The 16208-nt window shown below is 49.0% G+C and overlaps 1 protein-coding gene across 2 annotated transcripts; it reads left to right on the top strand.

Moving 5' to 3' along the window:
* Window positions 1-5: 5 nt before the first annotated feature.
* On the top strand, window positions 6-16208 carry MSL2 (MSL complex subunit 2). 2 transcript variants are annotated; one of them, XM_027650395.1, is made up of 2 exons: window positions 6-147; window positions 12140-16208. In XM_027650395.1, exons 1-2 carry the CDS (start codon window positions 6-8, stop codon window positions 13735-13737), a joined length of 1740 nt encoding a protein of 579 aa, XP_027506196.1. In that variant the 3' UTR covers window positions 13738-16208. The 2 variants fall into 2 exon arrangements, with proteins under 2 accessions (XP_027506196.1, XP_027506197.1); XM_027650396.1 differs by lacking the exon at window positions 6-147 and adding an exon at window positions 417-571.

Genomic DNA, 16208 nt, shown 5'->3' with positions numbered 1-16208 from the left:
CGGCGATGAACCCCGTGAATGCCACTGCTCTCTACGTGTCCGCGAGCCGCCTGGTGCTCAACTACGACCCGGGGGACCCCCAGTCCTTTTCCGAGATTAACAAGCTCCTGCCCTACTTCAGGCAGTCCCTCTCCTGCTGCGTGTGCGGTGAGGATCTTTCTTTTGTTCCTGCACAATGAGGCTGCCCGGGGCTCCCGCACGGCCCTGGGTCGGGCCGGGCCGGGGCTGTACCGGGGCTGTGCCGGCCTGGCCTCGCCCCGGCCCGGGGCAGCTCCAGGGAAAGTTTCGCGGCCCCGCCGGGGGGGCGGCTCGGGAAGGTGCAGTGGGAAGAGTGTCGGGATAATCCCGCCCCCGGCGCGGGGCAGGGCGGGCACGGGGCTGTGGGAGCTCCCCAAAACACGGCGCTGTGCTGCGGGCACCGCTCCGGGGTGCGGGAGCGAGCGGCTGTCGGAACACCCCGCTGGAGTGGCTGTTGGAATACCCTGCCACGGTGGAGTTAATCGCTTTAAAAAAGCCACGACTAAGAGCCAGCGTGGTAAAAGATACTCCAAACAATCCCCAGACCGTGGAGGTAGGGAAAGAGGAACTGCTAACTTTCCCTCCCTCCCCCTTGAAATGTAAACAAAAAGTAATTCCGATTGAAAGCCTGGAATTTGGGGCGGGCATAAGCAATAATTGATTTTTTTTTTTGTTTAATGCGCCTATATGCCCTGTGACAATAATCACCATAAAAAGCAAACGGGCCGAAGGTCTGCTGGGCCTTCCCCACTCCCATCCCCCCCAAAAAAGAGCGTTCTGCGGGCAAAGGCGGCGTCCGGAATTTCGGTGTTCCAGGCTGGGGAGCGCTGGGAAGGAACCGCGTCCTGCTGTGTCTGTGGAGTGGGGGCACGTGGCCCTTCGGGAGGAAGCTCTGGGATAAGCTGTCAGCCCTTCTTGAACTTCCCTTTGCAGCTTCGGTCGGTGTAGGGAGAGGGCTCGGAGCTCTTGGATTTCTCGGTTGATTAATTTGTTAATTCTCCTTTTTTCCCTGCGGTAGTTTTGAGCCGCGTTCGTGTTTTCCTGCCTCTGTTTGCCCGTGTTTGTCGTTGGTACTGTGTGTGCTCACACTCGGCTTGAATTGAATCACTGGGGTTTATAAAGTGAAATATTGTATTTATTTTCGGGAGGAGGGTTTCAGCTGTCGAGGCTGGATGCTTCCTATCCCTCCTCTCCTCCAGCTATTGGCTCCTCCCATTTAAAGTCTTAGAAAATAGGGATCTGTTTGTAGTGGGAAGGAGGGAGCCCGTTCCCAGGATCTCTGCAGCGTCACTTCCTGGAGTAATTTGAGGTGTTTTTTCCTCCTGGAACCCTGATGTCAGTATTGATGCACCTCTGCTCTTTATTTCTTATTACCTTAGGCTGGTTAATTCAGCCCTGACTGTGCTTTTTCCCCGTAAGTCCTTCCTGCTTTGGGTCAATCACCAGAGTGTTTTTGCCTAAAAATATGCAAATATTGTTCTGATTTGTTTTTAATAAGCTATTTACATAGGGACTGTGTGTTTCTAACTGCTGTGCTATCTGGCCTGTCCGCTTTAAGCCTGGTCTTCTGAAATGTGTTCTTTGTTCTGCTTGCCTTGACTTCTTCCCTTCTTGGCCTTTTGCAATCCTGTTTTTACACTCTGTGCTGTTGAAATTGTCTATCTTTAATTTGTCTCTGCCTAAATTTCTGAATATTTTTTCCCCTCTTCAGCTTTTTTTCTTGCTTGGCTTTTTCCTCACTCTGAGTTTGGTAGAGCAAACCATGCTTTTTAGTTTGTTTTTTTCTCTTGCCTTGTGCCTCCATGGATGTTCCTACTTACAGACTGTCCTTCATGGTCCCCCTTTCTCTCTTCATCCTTTATTTTAATTGAATGTCAAGGTTATTCCTTTGGTTTATGTTTCCCCTGCTGTGTCCAGCTCTCAGATAACTGGAGCTGCTGTTTATTTCAGTATTTAACCTGAGTGATTACCCAGCCTTATCTCTGCCTCTGGGCTCCTGTTTGTGGGTGGCACGTCCAGAGGCCTCAGGAAATTCCAGGCTCTTTGTGAAGCTCTGCAGTCAAAGTTTGTGTCCTGCAGTTCCTCAGGTGTCTCTCTGGACCCTGCAGGCAGCACTGCCCACTCTGGGGTTCCCCAGCATTCACAAACCTGCAGCTCACACTGGTAAAGCCAAATCCACCTTCTTTTTCTTGTTTGCTTGCTGTGTTCTTTTCCTCCCACTTCTCTTGGTGCCTCCTTCACTCTTGATCCCTCTGACCTTGCTGGGGTATTTTTAAAATGCTCTTTTTCTGTTCTGTACTTCAGTGCTAAGGGCTTCTGCATGGTTAAAGTCACTGAAACTATCCAACTGTCAGAACCTTTTTTAATGTGGGTGTTTTAAAAGTACTGAGTAAAGATTGCATTGGGAGATCACAACAGTGGGTGCAATGACCACCCAAAACTTTACAGTGTGGGGCTGGTTTTGTTTGTTTGTGGGTTTGGGTTTTTTTAAAATTTAAATTCATAAAAGGTTGTCAGATGCCCACTCCTTTCTACCCTGTTGTTTGGGCCATGAGATCCAAGGCCTGGCTCTGGGTTCCTGTGCACAGCACTCTGGGTGTCTTCTGGGGCACTTCCCATGCACAGACCTCAGCAGATGCTGTCTGGACTGTAAAGGTGTAAAAACTGTGCTTTGCTGGAGAAATGGTGCCTGAATTATCAGTGGTAGTTCAAGTCTCAAGTGTTGGACTTGCAGGAATTCCCTTGGGAAGTTACTCCCCAGGTGAGTGCTCCCTGTGCCATTCCCTCAGTGTGTGATCTCTGGGCACCCTGTAGTGCTTTGTTAGGCTGTAGGTCTGAATTCCACGCTCAGGATTGTCCCTTTAATTTTAGGGAACACTTTTTAGGGGAAATGAGTGCCAGCTCTACAAACCTGACATTCCTGGGCTTCCCCTGTGTTCCCAGAGTATTTCCTGGTGGTCCCACAGTGCTGTACCCAGCTCACAGAGCAGGGCTGGCAGAAGCTTTTGGGCCCCTGTTAATGATAAGATTCTAACTGCAGCCCTGGTTTCAGACTCGGATTGGCACACACAGAGCTGAGCAGGACAAAGCCCAGATGCAAACACAGTGTGTCACTGGAGTCACTGAGGCTGTTTGGGGGGGGTTCAGGGCTCCTCCTGCCTCGTGGGGGATGAAGGTTCACTTCTACTCTGGCCGTGTGTGTGTTTCTAGGACTTAAGTGTGATCATGTGACAGTTTCCTGGACAGTGCTGGCGGTGATACATCATCCTTTTACAGGGATGTATAAGACAGTATTTCCTAGAGCTTTTACAACTTGAAAATAACTGCTCCCAAGTGTGCATTAGGCAGAGGGGCTGTGCCTTGTGTGTTTGGAAGATGTGAAATACAAGTTCCAGTCTCTGGAATAAAGGGATTATTATTAAGTTGCATATTAACACCATGTTTAATTTAAAAATAGTTTAGTGGAATTTATGCAGCAAAGTTGTATGTTTTAAGAGTCCTGCCTGTTGGGATAAAATTCTCCTAACAGTGCCTTTCTCAGGTTCAAATCCCGGGTAGGTCACTGCAGGTCAGTCAGAGGTTCAGCTGCTTTTCAGCAATAACAGCCCTCTCCCGAAACTCACTTGAAATGTTTGTAGGAGACACAGTTGCCAGTGAGATCAGCTGAGCGTTTTCTCCACCGGGAAACCTCACCCTGGAACCCCTGGCAGATATTTCAAAGGGGTGTGAAAGATTGTTAGTGCTGATTCAGAGCGGGGAAGTGCCAGGAGGGTGGCAGGGCTGTGGGACAAGCACTTCATGCCTGGCCAGGAACCCGGCTGCGAAATACAGGATGGGAACACGGTTCTAGTCTTACACATCCTGTAATCCAAGGAAGGGGATGTGAGACAACACGTGGCTGTAGGGAGATTAGGGGTGGGGAGGAACAAAGAAAGCCCATGAGAGCCCTGCCTGGTGCCTCCTGCAGCCCCCCCCCCCGAGTGTTCTGAGGCAGCTCCTGATGGTTCTGCTCAGGGGGTTGGAGGCTCAGGGGTGCAGTAGCATCGTGGAAGCAACTCCCAAGCGTGGGAATGCCATGGATTGCCAAAAAATCAAATAAAAACTGCTGACTGTTTGTTTTCCTGTGTAAAGATTAGCGTAGGGATAGTTCCCTCCTGCTCTTGTGTAAATGTAACAGGCTGTTTTTGGGAGTTTTATACTGCCAATATAGGTCGAATGGAGTGTATAATATAATTACATGTTATAATCAATTATACTTGTCAATGGAATTATGAGGCCCATTCTGCTGGCTGGGTTTGACATGTAGTTGTGCAAAATTCTCCCTCTTTGTGCCCTTTTGTCCATGTGAAGGCTCCTCCTCTTCTTCCTCCCCCCTCTCTGAGGTGCTGTGTCCCTCACACCCCTCCCTGGTCCGGGTGTCCTCAGGGGTGTCCCAGTGCTTTGGGCTGCACTTGGTCACCAGGAAATGATGGGAATTAGGCCTGTACAGTTTGATTAATCTTTGATGTGAACGTTCCTGCAAGTTTCTGGGGGAAGCAGCACCACAAGCAAGGGGAATGCCAGGGAATTGTGGCTCTGGAGTGAGCAGTTTCCCTGTCAGTGGTGGAGAAGGAGAGACAGGGATGCAGGGAGACAGCCCAGGGCAGGCAGCACTTACTTGCTGTCCCCTGGAGAAGGGGACAGGGTTGAGTGGCACCTAAACAGATTGAAACTTCCTAGAAAATTCAATTTCCTGGCACACAGAGATGGAAGGAGGGAGAAGAAACAAATTCCCACTGTAATAAAACTTAATTATGTGCATGGTACTGGATTTTCTGTTTGGGAAATGAGCATGGCTGAGCTAAACCCAGATATCAAAGTCTTAAAGTGAAAAAGTCTCTTTAAGTTTCATGATGGAAGACTTTAGCCTAAAACTCTCCTTCCTTGTCCGTTCTCCCTGGATTAAGGAGAGTGAAGGCTGATTCATGATTGGAGTTGCCTTTTACGTTTGAGAAGTGATTTGGCTCTGGGCTTTTTTTTTAGGTATTTTTTCATTGACATTTCCTTTTTTTCCTCAGTTTTCAATGATGAAAATACTGTCCAGGTATCACCTGATGGTGGTTTTTAAAAGTATGTTATTTTCCCCTTAAAAATTACATGAGTAGTTGCCAAAATACTTTGGAATTTGTGAAGAATCTCTGAAACAGCCACCGGGGAGCGTGGACTGGGGGCCTGGGTACCTCTCAAATACCTCCTGCTGCGGGTGTTCCTTTTCCTCTTCTTTTGGAGAAGCAGTTGTCTATCAGATGTCCACTCACATCTCTGAGGGCACCAATTTTTAGCCAAGAACACGCGGGATGATTTCTTTTCCTCTCAAAATCTGCCCGCTCCGATTCCCTGGGCCCCTTTCCTGTTTTTAAATCCCGGGTGTGACTCTGGGGGGCAGTGCCTTGTCACTGCAGAACTGTTGATAACGTCAGCTCCTCCCCGTTGAACTGGGAGTGGTTTCCAAACTCCAACTGCTGCTCTGTCTCAGAAGGAAAGGAGGAGTAGGAAGAGAAGTGGCTCTGGTTTCCCCCGTGGCTGGGCTGGCAGTGGTTTCCAGGGGAGGTTCAGGGTTTGCTCTCACAGGATTGGAGATGAGTGTTCCTGTCGAGGCTCTGGAGGGGATGGATGGGCTCTGCTGGTCCCTGAGGATAGTGATTAAACCATTCCCTTCCAGAGTGGGTCAAGAGGAGTTAATGTGTGGCCAAGAGGCACCTTTATGGGATGGCTGAGTTGTCCCAGTCCGTGGGCACAGGGCACTCAAACACACCTTCCTCTGGGTTTGTTTTCTTTGCCATCTCACCATTTGCAGATTAGGTTGTCTAAATACGGACTGAGCATTCCTGGATGTTCCACTGGAGTTCGTTGTGAGGCCAGAACACGTTCTGTGAGTGCAGGAACTGAGTGGAGAGCTGGTGCCCAGCACAGCCCTCCTCGAGCACGGTGCTTGTTGGGCAGCACAGGTTTCCCTGCTCCTCCCAGGAATGACTCCCAGTCCTTCAGTAATTTGTTATTCTGTGTGTGCTCAGGGCTGGCTCCTACTCAGGGGCCTCGGGGAGCACAGTTTACTCCAGGAGTGCCCAGCTAACCTTGTGCAAGCGCTTCTGTTTGGGGGGGAAAAATGGTTTTCATTCCTCTTTGGTTTGCTCAGGGAATGTGATCGACTGAATCCTTAACTTTCAAAGCAGCTTTTAACTCTTTGGAGCGTTTCTGCTGCATGGAAACACATTAATCTTACACCTAGAGGAGAGATGTTAACTTTGCTGTTTGAAACCTCTGAAAACATAGCAACCTTGACTTTTGAAAAACACCATTATGTGAAAATTTTACTCTGGATGGTGAAAATGATGAATTTATCTTTTTTTTTTTTTTTTTAGCCTCAAAGTTTGAACTTTACCACCTATTCTGTTAAAAATACATTTAGAATTCTTCCAGTCAGGGATTTTGTAAACACAAAGACTTTCAAACAGAAATAAAACTTTGACATAGGACTTAGTGAATATGTTCTGTTGTTTCTTATGCAGGGTGTGGACCCTGAGAAGAAGGCAGTCCCTTCTGCACTTCAAATGCAATTTGTTGTCATATGTTTTTTTTTCCTTGAAGTTTAGCTAAAGAGATTGACTGTAATTCTCCAAATATGCAGAAAAATAGTCTATCTTCTGATCATGGTTAATTTGGGTTCCCATGGTGTCCAGGCAAAAATAGTGCCGTTTTTATTTCTCCAAAGAGTTACACAATCATTAACTCATTGGTCACGACCATCCCTATATGAGGCTAATACTTTCTGTAGTTCATTTTTCCTAGTTGTTTGTTGATGCAGGATGCTCAGGAATATCCAGCAGCCAGCAGAATGTTTTCTCTAATGAAATTTTGAAATAAGTATTTTTAGTTGGTTTGGGGGGGGTTGTTAATGCTATTTGTTGTCCCACATTTCCAGTTCACCCCACGGGAATCTGTCAGTGGTTGTGACTGCCTTCGGTTGGGTTTCAGTGGCACTGTTGTGGGAGTTGTGGTGATCTGAGGGCAAAGTGGTGTCTTCAGGAAGAGAACTGTCCCTGAGTTCCCAGGTGAACTCTCCTTGTTCCTCAAAAAGGGCCGTGTGCTGGGAGGCTTGGGTTTGTTTTTTTTTTATTTTTTTTTGTTTGTTTTTGGTTGAATGAAACTATTTCTGTCTACAAACCCTTGTCTCAAACCCCCTGAAAGGATAATATTTCCAGTGTTGTCATTGTGAACTCCCCTTACTTCCACCCATGTTTCAGACTTGGGTTCAGAGCTTTGCACTGGGAATGCTGGGAATGTGTGTATTTGTGTCCATCAGCCAAGAGTGTGGTCACTGCAAACGCTGGGGTGCTTTGGGAACGCTGCAGTGGGTGGGATCCCTGATCCTGGGTGACAGGGCACCTCTGCCAGGGGATCCAGGCAGGTCCTGTGTCCTGGGAGGGGCTGCCAAACATTGTCCTGCCTGGAGCAGTGGGGCAGGGCAGGGTAGGCCAGACCCGGGGCTGGGCACTCTGAGTCCTGGGGCAGTGTTGGGGAAGTCCATCAGCCCCACCAGCTACAGCCCACGGGGGAGGGCTGGGGGGCTGTGGATGGACACATTTCCCTGCTCTGCCATCCTTGGCACTTAACCCTTGCTCTGCCCTCTGTGAGCTGTGTGTGTGTAGTTCCCTTCTCCTTTAGTAAGGATGCAGATCCCCCCCGGCTCAGCCAGATCTTCCACGTTTATTTTCTCCCTCTGCAGATGGCTGACAGACCTTTTCACTGCTCATCATATGCCTGCCTGTCTGTCGGCAGGAGCTCTGCACACAGTGCCCGGGAGATGCTGTGCTTTGGGAGGGGGTTTCCTTTTGCATGCTTTGCTTTGGAGCCTCATGGAGCTGCTTGTTCTTCAGTGGGCTCCAGCTGATCATTCCTGAGGTGGAAAGGTGCTGTGTGGGGTGGGAGGGTGGAGGGGAGAGCAGAGCTTTTCTTTCCAGGAGCAGCTGCAGGTGGATGGGTGGCTGGACACAAAACCCTGTGGAGTGAACCAGCTCCTGTCCTTTGGCTGAGCTCTGGAGCCTCAGTGAGGCAATTTGTTGGAGCTCACTGGCTCTTGGTAATTATTTTAGTAGAAAGAATCAGATCCCGTTTCATCTAGAAATGAAAAGGCTGGAAGTGTAGCAGTCCAGCTTCTGGATGTGACTTTGGGGTCCTTGCCATGTGTGTTGCTCCAGAGGGATGGAGCTTCCTGTTCCTCAGCATTTCTAGCCCTGCAGTCTTGGTTTAACAGTGAAATGAGGGGCACTGTAATTGTGATGTTTGATGTGCACAGATTGACTGGGGCAGGTGAGCTCCTCTTTTCCATGGGTGTCATCCTACCACAGTGGGAGAGCACAGTGGAGTGAGAGGAGCTCCCAGTGCTGCCTGTGCCCTGCAGAGCCCGGGGGTCCTGGTGACCCCAGTGCAGCTGAGGATTAAAGACCTCTGCCTGACCAGTGTTAGAGACCAACCCCAGCCACACATTCATTTCTATTTGTAACAAAAATTGATATACTTTTTTCTATTTCACTTCATGAAATTAAGATTTAATAATATGATTCTTAAGATTTGAAGTTGGTAAAAAAGGCAGGATGATTATGTTTCAGTAGCATTTCCAAGGACCCTAAATGAGTTATTTGTGTTCAGCCCCTTTTCTGCTCCCAGGTGAGAATGGCAGGAGGTGACTGTTCCAAGCCTTTCTTCCCAGCGAACTTCATCCATTTGCTGGCTACAGACACTTCAGAATTGCTGTGATTCCCAATCCCTTTCTCCCTTCGGTCCCAGAGATACAATTTGCAGGTGCTTCCCCTGTCCCTGCAGCTGTGAAGTGATGCTCGTTAAGGAACACAATAGGAAGTATCGCTTGTGCTTTAAGTGACCTCCCTGCCGGTGCAGCCTGTCCAAGACTCGGATGGTTGACAAATCAGGTATTAGAAGTCTTTCCTCTGTGCAATGCTGCTCATGGAATGTAAAGTGCTCATATTGAGTCAAGCTTTCTGGAAGTTGGGTAGTTAAGAGCTGGTGTGGAGGGGAAGTCTCTTATTGGAGGCTTTGTAAGAACGTGATTCTGCTTTGGGTGTATCAATACAGCCCTTGCAAAAGAGGGAACAGACAGGGCAAGGTTTAGGAACACCCAGCCCCGGAGGGCAGTGCAGTGGAGGCCTGAAGAGCAACCGTGGAGGATCTCACAGGGGCGAGTGGCTGCTCTGGAGAACGACAAATTCAATTTACCTCAGCGAAATGTTAAATTGTTACTGTGAAAAGCTATCACATTCTCAGGGCCCACCATTTTTACTTCTTATAGATCTATATAAATTATTCAATTTATAGAGAGGGGTGGCACTGATGGGCACCAGGCAAAGGTGTAGTCTAGGCCTTGCAGTGGAAACCTGCAGGTTCAGGGGGCAGCTCAGGGTTGTGTGTGTGGGACTGTGCTGCTCGCTCGGCACCACTCCCGGGCATCACAGGGGTGAAACTTCATTGGATGGCAGTTGGCATCTCATGGTTGGCTTTCCTTTTTTTAACTTACCAATACTAAAGCTGTGCCACAGAATCCAGAGGTGAGAGAAACTTTGGAGAATGAATATTCAGTGAGCTCTGAGCTCCAACTGAAACTCTTCCCCCAGCCCAGGCATTCCCGATGTCTCTCCCGTGTAGGTTGCCTGGCATTTACTGAGAGGAGCACTCGCTGTGTTCTCCCCTCAGTGAGAGCAGGGGGAGTGTTTTTTCTTGTCGGTCCGTCTGGTTTTCCCTCAAGAGCTTCTGGAAATTTAAATTTTGCTGTACCCTCTTTTAGCATTCCTACTCACTCAGGAGTTCCAGCCAAATGTATTTTGGGAGGAATAAAACGCACAGTTGGCGATGCCTTTTTAAAAATCTAATTAGGAGTTAAAATGGTATCTGGTTCATTTGGCCCCGTCTCTGCTGTGTTTTAGTTCTGTAAAGCATCAGAACTTGGCCTTAGCATCGGGGGGAGCAAAGGGGGGCTGAAGGTGGGCGAGGAGCACACCCAGCTGCTTTGTCATTAATTAATTATGGTCTTAAGCTGTGCCAGGGGAGGTTTAGGTTGGATATTAGAAAGAATTTCTTTCCAGAGAGGGTGATTAGACATTGGAATGGGCTGCCCAGGGAAGTGGTGGATTCTCCATCCCTGGAGGTGTTTAAGGACAGACTGGATGTGGCATCAGTGCCATGGGCTGGGAACCACAGCGGGGTTGGATCAAGGGTTGGACTTGATGATCTCAGAGGTCCCTTCCAACCCAGCTGATGCTGTGATTCTAATTGGGTATTAATTAGCTGTTAATGCTGGTGGCTTTTGGCCGTGGAAGCTCTGGCTCTGAAGTGTCAGAGCATTAAAGGAAGAAGTGTTTGAGGTGTTTGCCTCCTGCTTGTCCTGCTGGAGAGGCTCCAGCTCCAGTGTTGGTGAGCTCCTGCTGAGGGACACGACTTGTGCTGTGGTTTCAGCTGTTGGCTTTGTCCTCCCCGTGGGACTTAGGGACTCCCAAAATCAAATCCCTCTGAGGACCATGGTAGCCCCCTCTGCCTCTGTTTGTATCGTGTCATTTCAAGGGAACTGATAACAAAAATGGGATTTCCCACTGTGGGTTGGACCCTGTGACTCCAAGTTCCACCTGTTGGCTTTAAATCTCCACGGTTTGACTCAAAGAGTGTTTTCTGTCTTCTCATGGTGGCTCTGCTCACACTGTCCTGGCAGGTCTCATTGGTGACACTGTCTGTGCCACCTCCCAGCTTTCTAAACAGTTGTATTTTGCTCAGTTTATGAAAAAAATACTGTCTTAAGGGCAGCTTCAGCACTGACTCTTGTGATTTGTGGCTCAAAAATCAGTTTACACCAAGCCACACTTCCTGAAAGACAGCTCAGGTGGGGGCTGGAGCAGCCCTTTCCAAAAGAGGGATCAGGGAATGCAGGGAAAAGGTATCAGGCAAGTGAGCAATGAGAGAAAATATCTTTGTATCTGTTGTGTTTGTTTTGTTCTCTCAGTCAGTTTGATATATGCATTTTGCTTCCTCTTCCCAAATGGTTTAATTTTATTCATTTGCCTTAGCAGCATGTTTTCACTTTGGAAAATCTGGGTGGGAATTCCCTGATGGCTGTAACTCATCCAACAGAGGCTCCTTCTGGGAGAAGGGGCTGATCAAAGCTGAGAATGTGCTGCTTGGAGAGGAGGGGAGCCCTGGTGCTGGGATGGCAGAGATACTCTGCAATTTAATTTGGGAGATGGAATATCTTCCTGGCCTGGAGCTGGCTGGAAATAGCAAAGCAGTCCTGTCACTGGCTGGATATAGGAACTCCTTGGATTGTTTCTGTACAGAATTTTAGTTCTTTCCCATTTTATCCTTAGGTGATATTTAGGTTGTTTTTAAGGAAAACCAAAACCACTCTTTCAGGCTTTTACAGTTTTGGGGATCTGAAGACAAAACCTTCCACACTGTCAGTGCTGGGGGTCTGAGACTTTCTGTGCTGTCAGGTGTGTGTGGATTCCTTTAGCAACTGATTTTTAGTAGTTTTTTATTCTTAACAGTAAGATCTCAGAGAAAATCCTTTCATTCTGATGGCTTCACTAAACACTAAATGAAAAGTAACACAGAGTCTGCTGTGTCTCCTTCCCCTTCGGGGTGGGTGTTCCATCATTTTTATATCCTGTTTAGAGTTTTCCCTCTGCTCTATTGCCATTTGTTTTTCCTAATTCCATTAAAATCTCTGCAGTAACTTGTCATGGGAGTTTATAGTCGCACTTTCGGTAAAGTCGTGGAAATCTCGTTTGTTCCATAAGTTTCCGTGGACAAAACTGAAGGGGACAAGAGGCTTGGTGGTGTTGGAGCTGAGAGTGTTTGTAGAGGCTGCAGCACACAACCAGTGATGGTGGGATGGGTTTCTTATTTAATGTTTTAAAAGCAGATGGGCAGCTGTGAGGTTTGTCACTGGGATGGGACGTTTTCTGGTGACCAGCTGAACTTTCTGAGGCAATTTTTTTTGACAGTACAAAAAATTAATCCTCTGCTGTCCAGGAAACCTGCCTTGAGTCCATCGTAATCTCCCTCTTTCTTTTTCCCTTAGGAAATTTGCTACAAGACCCTATTGCTCCCACCAACTCCACATGCCAGCACTATGTCTGCAAAACCTGTAAAGGCAAGAAGATGATGATGAAACCGTCGTGTAGCTGGTGCAAGGACTATGAGCAGTTTGAGGAGAACAAGCAGCTGAGCATCCTGGTGAACTGCTACAAGAAGCTGTGCGAGTACATCACACAGACACCCCTGGCCCGGGACATCATCCAGGCCGTGGATTGCTCGGCAGACCTGCTGGCCCTGCTCAAGGATGGGTCCCCCCTGCACGAGGACGCCGAGAAACCTTCCGACGCGGCCCTGGCTCTGTGCCTGACACATTCCCCGGTCCCCTCCACCTCGGAGCTGCCCAGCGACGCCCCGGCGGGGTTCCCCTCGGTGCCCGAGGCCACGCACAACGCGGACGGCCGGGGCTCGGCCATCAACGGGCTGCCCAGCTGCAACGGGCTGCCGGGGGAGAAGCTGGGGGTGAGCCTGCCGTCCCCGGAGCACGCCAGCGCCATCGACGTCTGCGGCGCCGGGGACTACATCAAGACGGAGGAGCTGCCGGGCGGCCTGCAGCCCGTGTGCGACCCCGTGTCGGGCGGCGACCTGTGCCCCGCGGGCATCGACATCTGCGGCTTCAGCGAGGACATGAAGCCGGGCGGGTCGCTGCTGCTCAGCGTGGAGGAGGTGCTGCGCAGCCTGGAGACCGTGTCCGGCACCGAGGTCTGCGACTCGGGCCTGCAGCCCGGCCTGGAGGCGAACATGGCCAACGGCCCCTTCCTGCAGCTCTCCCCCCCTCCCCTCAGCCATAACATTTTCATGTCCACGGAGGCTTCTCCTCACGGCATCTCCTGCACGGCGGCCACGCCCAAGGTGGTGAAGTTGAACAGGAAGCGGTCCCGCTCCGAAAGCGACAGCGAGAAGGTCCAACCTCTGCCCATCTCCAGCATCATCTGCGGCCCCACCCTGGGAGCGTCGGCTCCCGTGACGGTGAAACAGGAGAACAAAATGTCTCTGCAGCCCATTGCGACTGTACCCAACGGAGGCACCACCCCCAAAATCAGTAAAACTGTGCTCCTGTCTAACAAAAGCATGAAAAAGAACCTAGAACATGCCCCTAAGAAATCCCACCCGAAAGCCAAACCGGGGGTGCTGAAAACGAAAGACAAGGCAAAGGAGAAAGTTCCCAGCAGTAACGTTATGCCAGGAAGCCCAACAAAAACTGTGTATAAAAAGCCACAAGAAAAGAAAGGGTGTAAATGTGGTCGTGCCACCCAAAATCCAAGTGTTCTTACCTGCCGTGGCCAACGCTGCCCTTGCTACTCGAACCGCAAAGCCTGCCTTGACTGCATATGCCGTGGCTGCCAAAACTCCTACATGGCCAACGGGGAGAAGAAGCTGGAGGCGTTTGCAGTGCCAGAAAAGGCCTTGGAGCAGACCCGGCTGACTTTGGGCATTAACGTGACGAGCATTGCGGTGCGCAATGCCAGCACGAGCACCAGTGTAATCAATGTGACAGGGTCACCAGTAACGACGTTTTTAGCTGCCAGTACACATGATGAGAAAAGTTTGGATGAAGCTATAGACATGAGATATGACTGCTGAGTCTGTCTTTCTTTTCCCTGCCCTCCGTAGGGGAACTGCTACAGGTTTAAGGCAGCTATGGTTCTGTTTAACTTGCTGGAGCTCCTGCGTTTAGATCACTTGTATCAAGTGTTTTTCATTGCTATGTTCTGTGTATTAGTGTCTGGGAAATAGTTGCAGATAATGGAGGAGTTACCCTAAAACTGTTTTTAGTTCTTACAGCACCTCATAGTTTGAGATCGATTGCTGATGTAAATGATTTTATCACAAGATCTTTGACAGGAATATATTGACCTCATTGTACTTGCTCGTGCTTTGTGCTCAGTCAAAGCTTTGGCTCCAGTGTAGAGCAGTGGCATCCGGTTAGTCCATCTCAACGGTGCTACACTGTGGTGTGGAAGACTGACTGTCCATGGGTTACAGTCACCCTGACCAGGGAATGACCCGGTACTCCTGTGGGAAAGGCAGGAGGAGGACACAGTCTGGCAAGGGTAGGTACTGGCTGCCTGTGGGAACTGGGTATCTGCTCTAGGGAACAGCTCACAATTACAGACAGGATTAGTCAATACATTACAAAGCTGACAGGCCAGAAGGCAGCTCAGGCTGCAGGCAGGGGCAGGAGGGTCGGGCAGATGCCAGGTCAGACTGCTTGGATACACCGTCCTGGGAACAACATCACCCCTGGCAGCTCCAGGGCCGTGTCCCTGCTCAGTCACCCCTCTGTGCCAGCTCCCCCTGGGTGATGTCACTGCTGGCTTTGGCAGGGGGAGAGCAGCGCTTGGACCCAGCCAAGGCTCCACTTTTGGTAGCACCATCCTCTCCCTTTCCTGCTCCCCCTGTTTTTTTCTTGAGTTCCTGCTGGTTTTACTGCTGTTGCTTCTAGAGAAGAGAAGGGGGGTTGTGGGTTTCAGAGAGACCCCTTGGCTGATTTTTTTCCCCCCCTCAGTGCCAGGATACAGAGATTCCACAGCACTGGGGGGACTTTGATCCTGTTTGTACCATGACAGCTCCTCCCTCTGAGGGGAGTTCTGCACTGACAGGCACCTTCCAGCCGGGGCAGAGGATCGATGGCTGTCCAAGGTCAAACATTCTGGGTGTTTGCTAAACACAATAAGCTATGTATAGCTCACTCCACCCCAAATCTATCTCATTTTCTGCTAAAATGCTAAAAGTAGCTTTTGAAGGTCAGTGCTTTTCAACCAACCTGGGCCAAAAGGCTCAAAAATGGAAACATAACACAAAGTTGTCAAGAGCTTATCTGGAAAAGTGTTACAGTGAAAGAATTCCTGTCAGGAACTCAGTTTTACACAAAAATGGTTGATTCCAGCACAGTCCCTAAGCAGGGGGCCCAAGAGTTTAGCTGTGCAGTTACAGAAGTCAGACTGCTTTGGGAAGGCAAAAACCTCTCCTCTTGCAGTGATACAGCACAACCTGAGGGTGGGCTGACTAGAACACGAGCGTTTCTGTCTCATCTCAAAGGCAATTCCTGTTTGAAGGGCGTGTTCAGCAGTGTGTGGGTTGTTGAGTTCCTCCCCTGCTCCCACCTCCCCTTGCCCTCAGGCCCCTCGGGCGGTGCCGGGGGCTTTGACCTGGCACAAAGCACGTACAGTGGCGGTTCCTCACCGGAGACATGAGCAAACCCCTTTGGACACAAATGGCACCTCCTTTTGTTTTGTAGTGTACCATGGTGTCATTTTCTGTGAATGTGGTCAGAGCTTTTTGTTGGTTTTGGTTTGTTTCTCCCCCCGTCTTTTCTGTGGGGTGGGCAGGGTGGGGGGGTTAAAGCCATAGGAAGAAAAATGTGATGTACGTGTCCAGTCTGTACTTTTTTGTTTTTGTTTTGCAAGAAGAGTTGAAAAATATTTTTGATAATGAGTAAATGGTGGAAAATGCTTCTTAGTATTCTTGTCTTTATTTGCCAACCCGAGTACCTAAGATCTGTGTTTTTTAGCCCTCCTGAGATTTAACGATGTCCTATTAAAATGTATTTAGTTAAACTTGTATGTGATTTTTGTGTTGACCCAGAAGGATCCTACCAGTTCCTAATTTGGTGGTTTGATCGTGACCTACTAATGTAAATCTGTTTATTAGTCCACTACGTGTAAGCGAAGCAGCCCCCGGAGCTGGGAGTGAACTGCACAGCATGGGTTGTTTGGGAATGCTTTTGCAGAGCTGTTAAGTTTTGCTGAGATTGTTGATGGTACATTTTTAGGACTTTCATTAAATTAAATACAAAGTACCTTTGCTCCAGAAATGTGGGAGTATTTGGAATCTTTACTATCTCACTGCTGCATCCAGTGTGGTACCAAAAGTTGGAGAATTTAGGTCAAGCGTGTTTTGGAGCTGTCGACAGGAGAGCCCTGATGGTTCATGTAAAACTGCAAATGGTAGATTCAGGTTGTTTTTAAAAACATTTCCTTTTATGCTGCCACATTCTTGAAATGTATATTAAAATTCAAATTGATTTAATAAATGTTAGTTTTCTAATTCTA

The sequence above is a fragment of the Corapipo altera genome, unplaced genomic scaffold (assembly GCF_003945725.1).
Source record: "Corapipo altera isolate COAL_440 unplaced genomic scaffold, ASM394572v1 54, whole genome shotgun sequence".
Taxonomy (NCBI): Eukaryota; Metazoa; Chordata; class Aves; order Passeriformes; family Pipridae; genus Corapipo; species Corapipo altera.
This window is presented reverse-complemented; position numbering and strand designations above follow the sequence as displayed.